The sequence below is a fragment of the Leiobunum rupestre genome, chromosome 4 (genome assembly GCF_980474605.1).
Source record: "Leiobunum rupestre chromosome 4, qqLeiRupe1.1.hap1, whole genome shotgun sequence".
Taxonomy (NCBI): Eukaryota; Metazoa; Arthropoda; class Arachnida; order Opiliones; family Sclerosomatidae; genus Leiobunum; species Leiobunum rupestre.
In genome coordinates, this window is record NC_143387.1 from 50,574,491 (window position 1) to 50,590,065 (window position 15,575).

Genomic DNA, 15,575 nt, shown 5'->3' on the forward strand with positions numbered 1-15,575 from the left:
TTGAAATATTTCTACGGATTTCTCGAAATTTGAAATATTTCTACGGATTTTCCGAGATTTCAAATATTTCTATGGCTTTCTCGAGATTTTCCATATTTCTACGGATTTCTCGAGATTTCAAATATTTCTGCGGATTTCTCGAGATTTTCAATATTTCTACGGCTTTCTCGAGATTTTCAATATTTCTACGGCTTTCTCGAGATTTTCAATATTTCTACGGATTTCTCGAGATTTTTCAATATTTCTACGTTTTTCTCGAGATTTTATGTAAGTTCATCTTAAACCTAGGTAATTAATATAAATGGTATAAGTATTATAACCGGTTTCAATCATAGGTTTGCCACACTGTATAATAATAAGCTACTGATTTCGTTTTTATAACCATATTCATTTCTTTAAATGGTTTTATTATCTTTCCTCCAGTGTTCGGCTGCATCTAGTGAAACCACCGTTATTATTATTGTTTATCTTTTATACTCTTTGTGATTATCATAAAAGCTTTACTTAGCTTAGTAGTCTGGAACTTGGATTCCCGTAGAAACAAGCTGTATTTATTGTCGCTCATTTACGCTCGCCTCGTCGCCGATTCTGCAATTAGCGTCATTGGCTCTTTTTAACAATCTAAACGTAAATTTATACGTAATAGGTGCTTAAATAAAACATCCGTCAATGAAATTGCCAAGAAGTAATATTTCCGAGAGCCAGGACCTGCAAGGACGGTTTATTCGCGACCGAAACGAGTCTAGGTGATTGGCAGGTCGTGGCTCTCGGAAATATTACTGTTAGGCAATTTCCTTGAAGATGCTTTATTGAAGCTAAGACCATTTACAGCGTCTATTGGATATTGGATATATGCAAGGTTGTAGTGTTTATTGAATATTATACCTCTTTTTTATCTCTCTCTCTTGCTGTGTACCAGACTTTCAATGGTATTTTGTTATCCTTTGGTTCACTTTTTTATTGTTATATTTCTTATCCTGTCCTAGAAGTAAATTAACTTCTGTTTTGTTAGAACCAGCATATCCGTGCCCCCACTATTGGTGAGCCGCCCTGTTACAAAAGGGCTGTAGCGTAAATAGGTGTTTCTCATAGAAATCGGATAACAAACTAGAACGATTTTTGAAATTTTGTCGCGTGGTCCGATTAGAACTTTTAAAGAACCCTGCCTTTGGCCCATGCTTTTCGTTAGGCTGGCAACGACAGTTACGCCATCTGCGCCACACTGGTGAACTAACACTCTATTTCGCCTTAGATTAAATGGCCGACTTTAGCTCGACGCTAACACGGTTTTTTTGACATCTTTAAGGCGACTTATGTTTAATTAAAGTTGAAGAATGGCTCAAAATTGCGTAATTAAATCATGTAAGAGTAAATACACAAAGGAAAACATATCTTTTCACAGGTTAGTGTTAGAAATAGTTTTCTTTTTACCATAATTTCCAATCGCTAACAACGCACTAGAAAACGAGTTTCTTTCAAATCATAGAAAGCTAGTTTTTTTAAATATAAAATGAAGAATGGTTCAAAATTACGTAATAAAATATTTTAGGAGTAATTACTCAAACAAAAACATATCTTTTCACAGGTTACTGTTAGAAATAGTAGTTTTACGCGCAATGGTTATGGGGGAAACCGGTGCACAGTAATGGTTTATCTAATCTACGTTAGTATTGTATGTACGGCTATGAATTCAATAACGAACATTAGGGCCCGACTATTTCCTACAAAAAATGTTCTTTGAACATTTTACATACGAGCTATCGTAACATAAAATAGTTGTGTCGTATTCGCGGTTTTAACGTTGTACCCGAAACGCGTCTTACAATTTTGCGCCTTCGTTGACCGCTCTTCGTGTAACCGCGTTTAAAATTTACCACCCAGCTGACTCTTGTTATTTCTGCAATAAATCGCTTGAAAATGAAGCTATTGTGAAGGTTGTGTGAGATAAAATGATGGGAAAGTCGGAATAATGGATCACTTCAATTTAAGCTCATATTGACTGCCGTAAGGATCAAATCCACAAGACCAGTAAAGAAAACACGACACTGATGAGCGAATCAAACGTATAATAAATTATATTTAATACTTTAAATTAGTATATACATTGTGTATTATTTCAACGCTAAATGTAGACCTCAGAGCCAGCAAGAATATACTTGGTTAAAATCTTATATAATGCTTTAGCAAAGACAGTTTCTCTAAACAAAAGTACATCTAATTTTAACAGAATCAATCTGAAAAACTACTATATACTAAGTATTATATGTAGTTAAAAAATTCCCAAACAAACAGTGAAGAAAAATTTAACTTTTGGATATGAGCTAGCTAGGTAACATATAATTGCGTAACATTAGCCACGGCCGTCCATTAGCTTACAAGAGTGACAGAATTAGATAGCAAAGGCTAAGCCTAACTAGCCCTAAATACCGTAAACTTTTTTTTTACTATTTTGATGTACTGTACGGCCACATATAAGCTAACACTAGCTTAGTGACCGATTTCTTTATTATATAAATAAATAAATAAATAAATATAACAATTATTCAAAAGATAATCTATCATCTCGTAAAATAACAAAGAAATGCTGTATTTACCTTTCGAAAAATATGAATCCGAAAACCACATCTTGCTTTTCAGCTAAAACCGTTAAAGAAAGTGGAAAAGACCACTAATGAATCAACAACACCTGTAAATGGTTATTTGCATCAGTGCTTACGTTATTCACATAGTAGACCTGATCACTAGTTAAAATAAGCTTTGTGTGCGTGGTGTAGATGGTGCTACTGTCGTTTTAGCCAAGAATCTAATCGGTGGTCTGTCAGCTATTCAATCAAGCGTTCTAGTTTGTTTTCCGATTCCTATGGGTTGGAGCTTGGATTAATTATGTACATAATTCTCAATTTAGATGTTTTCCACTGGATTAAATACATATGTTAGTAGCCAATAGGCTTCGAGTTTAGGAAATATCTGCCTTGATAACCATAAACTAAATATGTGAAAAAATAGCAGACACCTTTTTAATTTCTAGGTTTTCCTGTTGAACTTTCAGCTGTTATGCAGAGACAATTTTGAACGAGCAGACAGCTTTCATATATTAAATTTAAAAATCGATCGGTAGGCGGCGATAATTATGACCAAAATTTAAACTACGCACGTCGCACGAAGCCTATACACTCTTTTTCGCACGTTTATTTTCCCCCTCTTACTTGCCTCCCGCTCGTCGGCCATTGCCTCTGCCCTCAGCGGGGAGTCTAGCATCCACTCTTTGGGTATCCGTAATGGAGGATGGGGCTGAAAGGGGAAAAACCAAACATGGACGCTCCCAGGAAAATGAGTGTATAGTGTGACTCCCAAAATTACTAGGATGAATAAAAAGGTCAAAATCTAACGTAATCCCCCTTTTTACTGGTTCGTGGTGAAACAAACTGTTAGTGAAGATTTTTGAATGAAATAAAGGTACAGTGGCATACTTATGAGTAATTATGTTACATATGGTAATAATAAGCTTAAGCTCGTGACGCGGATAAAAATAAATTTTAAGATTTTATTTTTTATGTTTCATTTTATGGAAACAGCTATAAATCATGAATCTGTTGAATATTGATTTTATCATAAGTTAATACTTATGATTTTATCCAGTCTCGAACATTAGGAAATGGTAAGATTTCGGAGTATGGTGGCGAATAGTTTGAGTCGGAGTAAAAACGTTTTTCCAAAATGTTTGCCTGTTTCTTGGTCTAAGCTGTGACCTTTTTAGCATATAAATTCTGGCTAGCAGGCGACAAATCCGATTTACTCTCTTTACACCTCCTTTACAGAAGGAGTAAAAAGAAGAGCCCTAATAAAATAGGAGTCAAATTACTTCATAAGGTTACTCTTCTTATCCTAGTCCGAAATCCCAGAACAAGCGTAAAGTATCCGCATAGGGATGTCCCTTGAGTCCCCTCAATAATTTCGGTCAGTTGACTCAGTTGGCAAAATTAGCAGTAAAATATAAACCGAGGAGTTACTTTGTACAGGGACATTTTAGGAACTTTATTAAGTTGTAAGCTTTGGACCCGTTTGACAAAGACATAATAACGTTTTTAAAACGGAAGGTTAATCCTAGGCTAGATTTATTACGCTTTTAAGAAGGCGCAATTAGATTTTTATACTTTTATCTTGGAAATTATTTTGAAATAGGGTGTGGGTCCTGTGGGAACTTGGTAAGCGTAACGTTCAACCGCATGACTATTATACTCGCTATCAAAGTTGGCCGATAATAACACGTGATAGCCAAGGTCATTTATTTACGTAGTAGGTTGAGTCAAATCGAATGTCAAATTCCTTGTTGAGCAATCGTTTCTTCACATCGTTCTTGGGCGAAATATAATCAACAACGTCACATTTTAACTTCAAACTGTTTACGAAGTGTTTTTTAAATTATTCTCTCGAAACGTTTCATGGATTGTTTTCAGGATGTTCAAGCAATACTATTTGACTTGGACAATACGTTAATCGATACGAAAGGAATTGATAAAGCAGCCTGTGAAAAAGTGAGTATATTATGATTTACATTTCAATTTACTAAAACTAATTCTTTGGTTGTGACTAGTTAGAATGCGTATATCAACATATTACAGCGCATTATCATAGTCTTATAATACAGATGAATCTTGTCATTGTACATGTTATTGTCCCCCTTGCTTTCTTGAATTTTATGTCAGATCTTGAATGTCTGTATCCATCCATCCCTACTCAATTACCCAACAATGTTGATAATGTTTGGACTTGTACTTTTGTACATTCCTTATGCTTATTCGCCTTTACCTGACTCTCATATCTGACAAGCATATGCGAGATCCTATCAGACCATCATATTAGAAAGCAGTATTTGAAGCCATTTAAAAGACCGAAAAATATGGGGTTTCCCAACACTCAACTGGAGCTCCAGGTTCTGTCCCTCCTTTAACCCAAACCTTGTAGCTTTATCTATATTAAATATATTTATTTGTCCTCCAAGAAGCTAAGTTATAAGTAAATCTTTAATTTCACTTAGAGCTTAACTCCACTCAGAAAATGGAGAAAAATATGTGTTGTACACTAAAAAAATGGTCTGACCCTAAATTAAAGTAAAAATAGTACATATAATGTCAAATAAGATTGAGAGGTCATGTCAAAGGCAGCCTAGTTTCATATATTTCATTTACCCAGTACCGTAGAAATTAATAATAAGCAAATACAACTATGGCTGTATTGGTATAGATAGAATTTATAGTTCTTATTTGTTTCTTTATTTTCAGGATTCTCCATTTTGCATTAGTTTTAACCGATATTTGTAGTATCTGTTATATATTGTACGTGCTTTATTATATATTATATACCAAAAAATGGAACTGTACGAAAAGTGTTTGAGGGTGTTAGAAATGGCACAAAATGACACTGAAAAGTTTGGAGCCTTATTAATTCTCCAAAAAACACTAAAATCTGACTTTGTACCGCAAAGTTTCAGAAAAGATGTGTTTAGAGCTATTGGAAGTGACTTTTTCTCAAGAATGCTTCACACAGAAGTTGTCCCAGAAGGATGTCCCCCTTTTATTTTCAAGTCCCTTTCATTTTCATTATTAGCCGCTTTATTGTCAGATAGTGATGATCTCGAAATTATCAATGTCATTTTGCATGAATGTGATATTGCCAAACAAATCATGATTACTTCCCCTAAATTTGAGGAAGAGGAGAAAATGTTGGAAGATGTAATTTATTGTTTAAATGCCGCAATTAGTAACGAGGAAGGCCGTAAAAAACTTGTTGATGTTGATATTGCTAGCATTTTCATCGAAAATGCTCTGTTAAATGGTAGACATTCAAACAAAAGCCTCAACCTTCTTACGTGTTTGTTTGCGGAATCTCCCAGAGAAACTTGGTTGCTATCGGGTCTGGCAATGTACAAGTTATTAGAAAGTCTAGTAAATTGCCTTAATGCAACAGAAGCTGAAAATTTTGATATTGAAGATTTAATTGTAATAAGAAAAATTATTGAAACTCATCCAATTGGTCATTTAGATCCTTTGAAAGAAATTGGTTCTGAAAAGTGGTTAGTTAATCTTCGTAATGGAATGTTTAATATCATTAAAAGCAAAGTGTTTCGAGGTATAAGCTATCGTGAATTAGTCTTGAATTTGGCAGGCTGCTTGACTGAAAAATTTGGCATTGCTTGGCTTGGACTAACTAGCTGTAACATGGAAGCGAAAGAAGCTAGACAGTTTGTTGCTATATTAGTCCATGTTTGCAGTATTGAAGTTTGCGTTTTGTTTGACGATAGTCTACGCCACTCTGATAAGTTCAGCTCTCTCCGCCACTCTACAATTCTTTCTTGCTATAATGTAATTGACTGCATTATTACTGTCACAAGTGATCATATATGGGAAATGATTCATGACTACACTAAACAAATCTTGGATTCTGTCAACTCTACTATGGCCGCTATCATGAATTTTTTAAACGAAGTATCTGTATACTGGGAAGATTACAAAGATGACAAATTGACGTACAATTTTGTTATTGCTTCGATTAGACTTTTGTGCGCGTGGATGGCTGAAGAAACCTCTGCTCTAAGAAATGAAATATGTGATGTAATGCCTTTTATTATCGATCTCACTCAAAATTCACTCAAGAATTTAAACAACCAAAATGGTTCTGAGCTTTTAAAGTTTATTTTGCCGCCACTATGCCATTTAAGTGTTGATAATAAAACCAGGAGAGTGCTGATGCAGCATAATATTGCCTCTCTACTAATAGATTATCTGGAGGTTTTATGGAAGGATTTGAAATTGACATGCCCATCAAGTGAAAAAGAGGATGAGAAGATTGCTACTATTTGTGGAATATTGCTGAATTTAATTGTCATGGAAGGTCAGACCATTTCTGAAGAAGAGACTTTTTTCCAACTATTTAAGTTTCTCTATACTTCCTTACCGCAACTTTCAATCAACAACTCATACCTCATTTTACAAGCCAATTTTTCTGTTCTTGGCCTTCTCATTGCCCGCCAATTTTACGAGAGGCTCAGAACTTGTGAAGTCAGTTTCTACAAGTTCTTGTCTTCGAGCATAAAGTTTTTGTGGAATGCTTATGATATTCGTCGAGAAAATGGCAGAAATTCTTTAGTTTTGACTAAAGATTATTACTCTCTTTGGGGAGATTTGAAAGAACTTTGGTTTCTTGGCCTTCAAACGCTGACTAGTCTTTTCTCAATGGTGCCTTGGATTGGGCAATTCTTGGTCACTAGTGGCTGGCCTGATCACATAATTTCATCTTTAGGCCATGTGGACGTCAATGAAATTGAAACAAGCGTAAAGTCTGCGTATCAAAATTTTCTCTGTTGTCTGGTAAAACTTTGCCCTGACGAATTTAAATCAGTGCAAAATATATTGGATGTGTCTGCTAAACATAACATGAAAGAATTGGAAAGTTTATTACTTGCTGTTGATATTTCTGGCAGCCAAGATATTACTGTTGCCATTTAAATCATTTATATTATATGTTAAAATTGCGTTCATTCGACTATGATAATTTTGCCCTAGTGTTAAAAGCAATTCTGCATTTAGTCTTATTTAAACTAAATTATTTATTTTCAGTTATTTTTTGTAAGCCTACCCAACATCATTGGCTTTTTCTTATTTGAAATAAATTTAATAAAAGATTCGTTCTTTACTTTCCCATTCCTTTTTATTGTATCAAACAAAAGGTTTGTAGGTATCTTGAAGATCGAAGCATTAAAAAATCAGTTGCTGAAGATGTGGTAAAAAAATTCTACGAATCAGTTCGTAAATCTCCTCAAGATCCAATTGAAGGACGAACACCGGTGGACTTATGGAGGACACGGTTGTGGAGCCAAGCTTTAGGACCAAAGTTGACCTGTCATTCGGAAAGAGCGTACACTATTTGGAAAGAAGAGAGAATGAAACATATGGTATTTTCCAAGAGAGTCAAAACCATGCTCCTCAGTTTGAGGCAAAAGTATAAATTGGGTTTGATTACAAATGGGCCCTCTGATGCCCAAAGAGAAAAATTGGACAGAGTTGACGCTTGTAAATATTTTGATGTAATACTCATATCTGGTGATTTTGATAGACCCAAACCAGATAAATTTATGTTTAAATTAGCCTTCAAGTGGTTAGGCGTTTCTAGTGACGAATGCATTATGGTTGGAGATAAGCTTGAAACTGATATAGAGGGTGGAGTAAACGCTAGAGTTAATCAAACTTTTCTTATTAGTCCGAAAGATTGCACTTTATGGGATGATATGGATTTAAAACCAGATTTCGTAATTGATCATGTCTGTGATATAATGAAGTACTTAGGGGTTGAGCCTGATAAAGGTGGTCAAATTGATGCGGGAGCCTCCAAAGGAAACCAGAAATTGGCTTGTGGTTATTTTAGAGAGAAAGGCCATGTAGCTAGTCACAGCTAGAACGCTAGATTAGATTCAGGACAATAAACATTTAATTTGAAATATTTCCGCACTTAATCATTCAAATGGAAGTACACAAAGAAGTTAGCTTATTAGTATTCCTAAAAAAAATATCCGTATCTAAAGAAAGCTTTTAGTAACTGTAGTTGATTAAAATTAAGCATTATAATATCCAGTGTTTGAAGTTAGAACAGTTCTCTCAGATTTCAGCAATAATTCATATTCAACCAAGATGCATTTTGCAATTGTATACAAAGTGTAAGATAAAGATACGCCTATTGTTATTTTTGAAAAACAAATGGTATTTAAATATTAAAAGAAATTCCGCTATATAAATAATTCACTTGTACAAATTTCATTCTGTAGGTATATGTAGAAATGGAAAATCAGCAATGACATGCCATGTTTTTATTAACTTAGCGAATGACAAAACAAACAAAACTTTTCGGGATAACCGTTTTATAATTAAAAATTTGAAGTAGTATTAACTTCTTGTAGTTAATGAGGAAAGTTTGATAGAAAATAATCTAAGACTGAGATTTTCTCTTATCGAATAGTAATTAAACCAGATTCTAATAGTTTTTGAATCTTGGCTGCTATTTCAGGGTTTTTCAAATGCCTGCAAGAAATTAAGATTGATTACTTTTTAATCATGAGACAAAATAGTTTTTGTTACAGGTAAAATCTTACTCGTGTACAGCTTTCGGGTCACTCTGCATTTGTTCCAAGATAATTCTCATGGCTGGGTCGGATAATATCCTTTGAACATCCGGGTCTGCCATCGCTCGTTTACGAACTTCTTCCGGATCAGAGCTAGAGGCCATGGCGCATTTGCGATAACCATCCAGGGCTTCTTGACTGTTTGGGTCTAAATCTAGAGCTTTTTGAAAGGCCATTGCTGCTTTAGAATGTTCTTTCAAGGCAACCAACGCAAGCCCTTTCCTAATGTGACCCTTAACTGAAAATTAAAGTTAGATTTACTCCCAGCTACTTTCCTTTAGATTATCAATGACAGTACCAAAATCAGGTTCTAGTTTAACGCATCGTTCGCAGTCTTTGAGTGCTAGTTGAAATTCAGCAAGTTTTTGATAGCATGCAGCGCGATTGCTGTATAATTTAGCATCATCAGGATTCCGTTTGACAGCCTCTGTGTAATGCTTAACAGCTTGAGGGTAGTCTCCGTTTTGAAAGAATTCGTTTCCTTTGTTTTTCTCTTCTAAAGCTAATTCTGGATCTAGGTATTTTTTACGCTCATCTTCTTTGATGATTTTGTCCACCTAGAGAATAGAAAATTTTAGAAAATCAATGTTTAACAATATTTCACTGACATACTTCAGACAGCTTGGCCCGTATTTCCGGCACTCTGTGTTCAGTAAGTGACTTCTGGTAATATTGTCTAGCATTGAGATGATCACCAAGTTTAAAATAAGCTGTAGCCATTCTGGAATAAGCTCTAAAAAAAAATAAAAAAAATTTCATCAGAAGTAAATAAACTGAAGTTTTCAAACCACTATATTGGCCATGTTGGAGATGTTTTCCTTACGGAGCCATAGTTTAAAGCAACCTTTAAAATTTCACTCACTAAGTGGCTATCGAGCTTAAGTTTTACTATCGCCACCTACCATCACGGAGAAAAAAGCTAAGCACCATACTGATGTTACCCATTGTTAGGCTTAAGTTACATTTCAATGGATAAAATATACATATTGAAATGATGCCTGTCTTAACATAACGCTTACTCACAATTTTTCGAGCACGCACTTAAATCAGAATTATATACAGCGTTTACATAGGGAATTTAGTACCCACAATTCTCTAGTGCAATTTATCGTGGGAGTAGATGGGGCTGTACATCAGCTTCGTTTTAACTAGATTTCCATAAGGAAAATGCATCCCTATTTTCAGGTCAATTCCAATAATTTCTAGTTTCATATAAATATTAATTTTTGTGTAACATATTACTTTGCTATAATTTTGAAATCGGCCCTGTTATCTCTTCCAACTTCAACGGCTTTCTCGCATTGTTTAATGCACTCAGGGAAGTCTTTCTGTTCAAATTTTACAGCTGAAAACAAATGTCAGTATTTATTTTATATTTACCTCAACTGGAAAGTTATTTTACCAGCTTTATTGTTGAGGAATGTCATATCAGTGGGGTCCAGCTCTATGGCTTTATCGTAATGTTGCAAGGCAGTTTCAAAGTCTTTTTTCTTATACGCACTATTGCCTTTTTCCTTTTCTTCCAAAGCCTGCTTTCTTTCTGCACTAACTGGAGGCTCTTCTGGAACATCTTTCCTTTTTAAAGGTTCATTTTGTTTTGGAGGAGATTGCGAACTGCGGCTGGAAAATTTGGATGAATTGTCTTCCTTCATTTCTTCATCAGCACTCATTGACGACAGGTCAACCCCCAATAATACTTGTAAAGTTGTTAACATTCGGTCATCTTTTAACGAAGACCTGCAAATACAATTTTGATTAGGAAGACTTGTTATTCAGCAGTTCAGTAAAAGGCTATTTATGATCCTTTGACACTGAACTGTCAAATCTAGCAGTAACTAACATGACTCCATTTGGGTCTTTCTGCAAGTCTGCTAACATCTTGAGATAGGTTGGATCCTTTAAGTATTCCCTAGTTCTTGGATCATTTTGCAATTTCATAAACATACTAGGGTCGGAGAATGGATTTGAAAATGATTTGTTGCCTGAAAATTTTCAATTACAATAAAAATCATACAAAATCAATCACAATGGAACAGAAATAGTAGGTACATACTTCTTAACAGTTGGTTCTCTACTTCCCTAATAGCATCTTTGAGTTGTTGGTTATTAGAATCATAATTTAGACCTTCTTCGTAAGCTTGCAAAGCCTCTTCTTGTCGGTTTAAATAAGCAAGTGCCGCGCCTTTACGTGAATATCCCTTCAAGAATGAATAAATAAAGATGTCATAAAATACACCATAATTCAAAATAAATGTGCCTTTACTTTTGCCCAATCCGGTTTCAGCTGAATAGTTTTTTCACCATCATTAAGAGCTTCTTCATATTTACTAGTTTTGCAATAGGCAGCGCTCCTATTGCTGTAGAGCACATGGTTCGTGGGGTCAAGTAAAATGCCTTCGCTGTATATCTTAATAGCCAATTCAAAATCACCAGCATTCAGAGCTTCATTACCTTTATCTTTCAAACTATTTGCCTAAAATTAAAAATGTAGGGACTAAGAAGTATTATATTGATTGTCTTAGGCAATTTCTCTTTGTAATAATCTTGACTTTAAGTAGACACTAAGACTGACCTTGGTTTTATTATCTGCCATGATGTTCGAGTCTTAACTATTAAATTTATAATAAAATTAAAACTTTTAGAGAGAAAAACACAACTCTCAAAAAGAATCAACCTAACGCGTCGGAAACACCTGAGTCTTTGTAAATTCCTTTCTCTCTGTTTAAGACTCCGAGAGCTATCACGTTTTCTAGAAAATTCTGTTTTATTGCACAAAACGCGCATGCGTAACATTGAAAATTCAGTGTTGCCAGATTGCCAAAATCAAATTATCGTTCCAAAGACAAAAAATTATTCTTCTTCAGTCCAAATTATAGTTCCCAAAACATTCGGCGGGAAATTCAAATTTAGATCCCAAAACCCAAGTCAACTCGACGTGATGAAATCTCCGCATGTTGCCACATGTTTGCCGGAATTTTTTTTTTATAAAGTAAAGTGGCCTTTTTATTTTATAAAATCAATATTCTAACGAAGGAATTCTGAATGTGGTAAATAGTTATTTTTATAAAGTAACGTGACCTTGTAGTTTTAATGCGGCTCTTACGTCACAGTCTCTTACTTCTACAAGTCTACGAGCGCGCGCTACAGTCGCTAGAGGAATATAGCTTTTTCTAGCGAGCGTGCGAAGAATAGCGGTGTCCTATGACGTAAGAGCAACATTTTAACAAGTCGGGCAAGACAACTTAATATATTTAAAAAAATCAACTATTGCTGCGTAAACGTGAAAAAAAAATGAAATCGAACCTTCGACTACCAAATTATTGATTTTATAGAACGCGAATTACGAATTATCGAAAAAGAGTACTATATAGTACGCGCATAAAATTATAGTATGCTCCAAAAATTCCTTTAAAATTATCGAAATTTCGTATAATTGTAAAACGTCTGTCAATGCTGATTGAAATTAATCATTCTAGTTGGCCGTAGCAAAGGTAATATAGAACTCCGTACCCTAGATTCGAATTCTGAGATCTTTCTTACTGACGGTTTTGTAACGAAGCGTTTACCCACTTCGGACACGTGACCAACGAAACATCGGCCTCCATAATTAATACAATTTCCATGGTCGCTGTATTAAGGTTTATGGTTTAAGGTTTAAGGTTTCATTTTTTGGCTTGTACAAACGTACACCCCTTGGAAACGGGGCGACATTATCAGATGGGGGAGCATGGGTAAAAATTACAAAAAAAACTATTTCTTATCTTTTTTTTTACAAAAAAAAATACAAAATTTATAGCACTTGCATAGTATACAAATAATAATAATAAAGAGTAATAATGAAGAGTAAGGAATAAAGAATAAAATAAAGGATAAAAATAAGCATAAACATGAAATATCTCTACATACACTTTTAATTTTAATTATACCCCAATAGAAAACCCACATATGACTATTATAGGGGAGAGAGAGAGGAGGAGAGTTTGGTTAAGTTTAAGGGGAAGGGGTAGGGGAGAGGAATAAGGGGAAAGGTGAGACAAAACTGACGCGAGCACAGCAACAGTAGCCTGGAAATTAGATGACATGGGATAATCAGTATTAATTTTCTAGACAGTAGGGATGTGTTTAACCGTTGCCTACGTTATAATAACGTAGGCAACGGTTTAAATATCACGCAGGTCGCTTTTCTGGGTGCTAATAATATATAATATAATATAATAATATATGTCCAAGATCTTCCATCGAGGCACCACAGAGCTTGCACATGGGGGAGGTACCAAAAAGCCACTGCTGTCGCTCACCCGTAAGCAAAGCATCAAAATGCAAACCGCTGGAGCTGGAACCATAGTAGAAGTCTTCAGCCTGCGGTTTAGACTTCACTTTATACATTGCCAGGCTATCCTTAAAATTGACAGCATTACGTCAAAGATTATGAACTGCGTCAGTAACTTCCTTCGCCACGATTGCGGCCCACGGGATATCATTTGTTGTAGTATTGCACTTAGACGCTTTTCCATATACAGGGTGTCTTCATTTGATCGGCCCAGGCATTTTTCTCAAAACTATACCTTCTAGAAATGTGAAATTTCCAGTATGTACTCTCTCGGTGAAGATCGTTGTTATTTGTGAATTTCAGAAAAATCGTGAACATTTAGAATTTGTAGTTTTTGAACGCTAGGTGGTAGACGAAAAGTTTCAATGAGTAAGTTGTAGAGCATACTCGAAAACCTTTAATGGAGTTGGTATGGTCAAAATCGTACATTTTGTCACTGAAATTATAGGTCATGAAAAATAACAAGTTGGTACTTCCCAAATGTTTTTACGCCGCATGTTATTGTAATGATTGTCTGTGAAAATTGAACATGTTTTGAGCCAAATCATTGTTTTACTTTTACAAATTAAGTTTTAGAACAAGTGCAATTATTATAATAAGGAATTACAGAAAGTTTTTTACATTTACGGTACAATAATGCCACCGTCCGCTGCTATACAAATCCGTACGCGATGAAGCAGGGGCTGTTGAATAAATTTAATGTTTATCTTATTTTAATTAAGAGTATAATTAATTGCTTAACAATTAATATTAATTTTATAAATGTATAATGGAATTTGGTTTAAAATCGGTTGTGGAAATTTTGTATCATGTATTTTGTATTTTTTCGTTCAAATGTATTTTCCCATTGTGTTTACTTCAATATCCGGCCGAGAGAAATTCCATCTTTGGTGACCAGTATGAATTCCCCCCTTTCTCGAATCCTCAGCAGCGACGGAAAGTTTTGGGCTTTCTGGTTTAGAACTGGTTTCGGGAAAGCCGAGGCGCCGCTCGAGTTGGGGTTTTTACTCGTCTGGATATTGAGCCCCTAAAAAGGGGGAGTGTATTTTTTGGTTACTGTGAATACTGTCTCTTGGATATCATCACGAGTGGCTGTACCCTTGAAAGTTCGCGAACCCTTCTCGGAATTTGCTTGTACGCGGTACTTTCCCTTAAGTTTTTTTGTACAGTCGCGATTTGTAGTTAATACTAATTTTCTTCATTAATAAAGTTGTTATTTTATTAATCCTCGTATCCCCTTATTACGTCGACTTAATATTTCGCACTCACTCGCCCTACCACGTATACCCGAACCCAGTAATTTGAATTTGCCCCTTTAGATGTTTCAGTCCGTCTAAAGTATAGTCTAAGGCTCTCCCACCCTGCTATTTCGGTGCTTTATTCCACAGGGGCATAGGAGCGTTCTAGAAGTTGGTGGGGGCAAAGAGAAACGAAAAGGGGTCTAAAAATGGGTTGGAATTTTTAATGGAGTGTAGCTTCTCCGAATGCATGTGTACTGTTTACTACTATGTAAATTGGTGGGAAAAGACTGAAATTTAAAATCAGTTGTGCTTCTATAAGCTTAATAGGAGTTTAAAATGAGCATTTGAGCCTTTTGAAGATTTCAACAGACCAAAAAGTTGGAGGAGGCAATAACATTAGTTCCCCCCCCCCCAGCAAAATTCTAGGGAGGGGCAATGCCCACCCTGCCCCCCTGTTTCCTACGCCCCTGCGATGAAGCATATTCTGGAACGAACCACGAACCATATCTGGAGTAATGAGTTGGAACGCTGCAATGATTCTCTGGCGCAAGTCGTGTTCGCTAGTGACGTCACTGGCGTCTTGTATACTTCCTCCTTGACGAATCCCCACAGGTAAAAGTCCAGCGGTGTCAAATCTGGGGACCTAGGAGACCATCGCACTGGACCATTCTTTCCAATCCAACGCTCAGGGAACTCGGTGTTGAGGTATTGCACCACATGTCGTTCCTGGTGAGGAGATGCACCGTCATGCAAGAACCAAAGGCGTGGCAGGTCGACTAAAGGGACATCTTCCAATGCTTCTGCTACTTCATTTCGTAGAAACGCCAAGTAG

At 35.6% G+C, this 15,575-nt stretch overlaps 3 protein-coding genes across 3 annotated transcripts; 2 read left to right on the forward strand and 1 right to left on the reverse strand.

Moving 5' to 3' along the window:
• The first annotated feature begins 4,102 nt into the window (after nucleotides 1-4,102).
• Neurochondrin (neurochondrin) lies at nucleotides 4,103-7,696 on the forward strand. Its single transcript, XM_090173043.1, has 2 exons — nucleotides 4,103-4,535; nucleotides 5,283-7,696. The coding sequence occupies exon 2, from the start codon at nucleotides 5,370-5,372 to the stop codon at nucleotides 7,503-7,505; it is 2,136 nt and encodes a 711-aa protein (XP_090029169.1). The 5' UTR covers nucleotides 4,103-4,535; nucleotides 5,283-5,369; the 3' UTR covers nucleotides 7,506-7,696.
• On the forward strand, nucleotides 7,545-8,452 carry LOC149948138 (N-acylneuraminate-9-phosphatase). Its single transcript, XM_090171022.1, has 3 exons — nucleotides 7,545-7,561; nucleotides 7,617-7,625; nucleotides 7,735-8,452. The coding sequence occupies exons 1-3, from the start codon at nucleotides 7,545-7,547 to the stop codon at nucleotides 8,450-8,452; spliced, it is 744 nt and encodes a 247-aa protein (XP_090027148.1).
• Nucleotides 8,453-8,845: 393 nt separating this feature from the next.
• Nucleotides 8,846-11,910, reverse strand: Stip1 (Stress-induced phosphoprotein 1). The gene is made up of 10 exons (XM_090173044.1): nucleotides 11,745-11,910; nucleotides 11,436-11,645; nucleotides 11,226-11,370; nucleotides 11,013-11,154; nucleotides 10,575-10,909; nucleotides 10,415-10,517; nucleotides 9,785-9,905; nucleotides 9,471-9,729; nucleotides 9,143-9,410; nucleotides 8,846-9,071 (listed from the first exon to the last, which is right to left on the reverse strand). Exons 1-10 carry the CDS (start codon nucleotides 11,763-11,765, stop codon nucleotides 8,999-9,001), a joined length of 1,677 nt encoding a protein of 558 aa, XP_090029170.1. The 5' UTR covers nucleotides 11,766-11,910; the 3' UTR covers nucleotides 8,846-8,998.
• Between the last annotated feature and the right edge of the window lie 3,665 nt (nucleotides 11,911-15,575).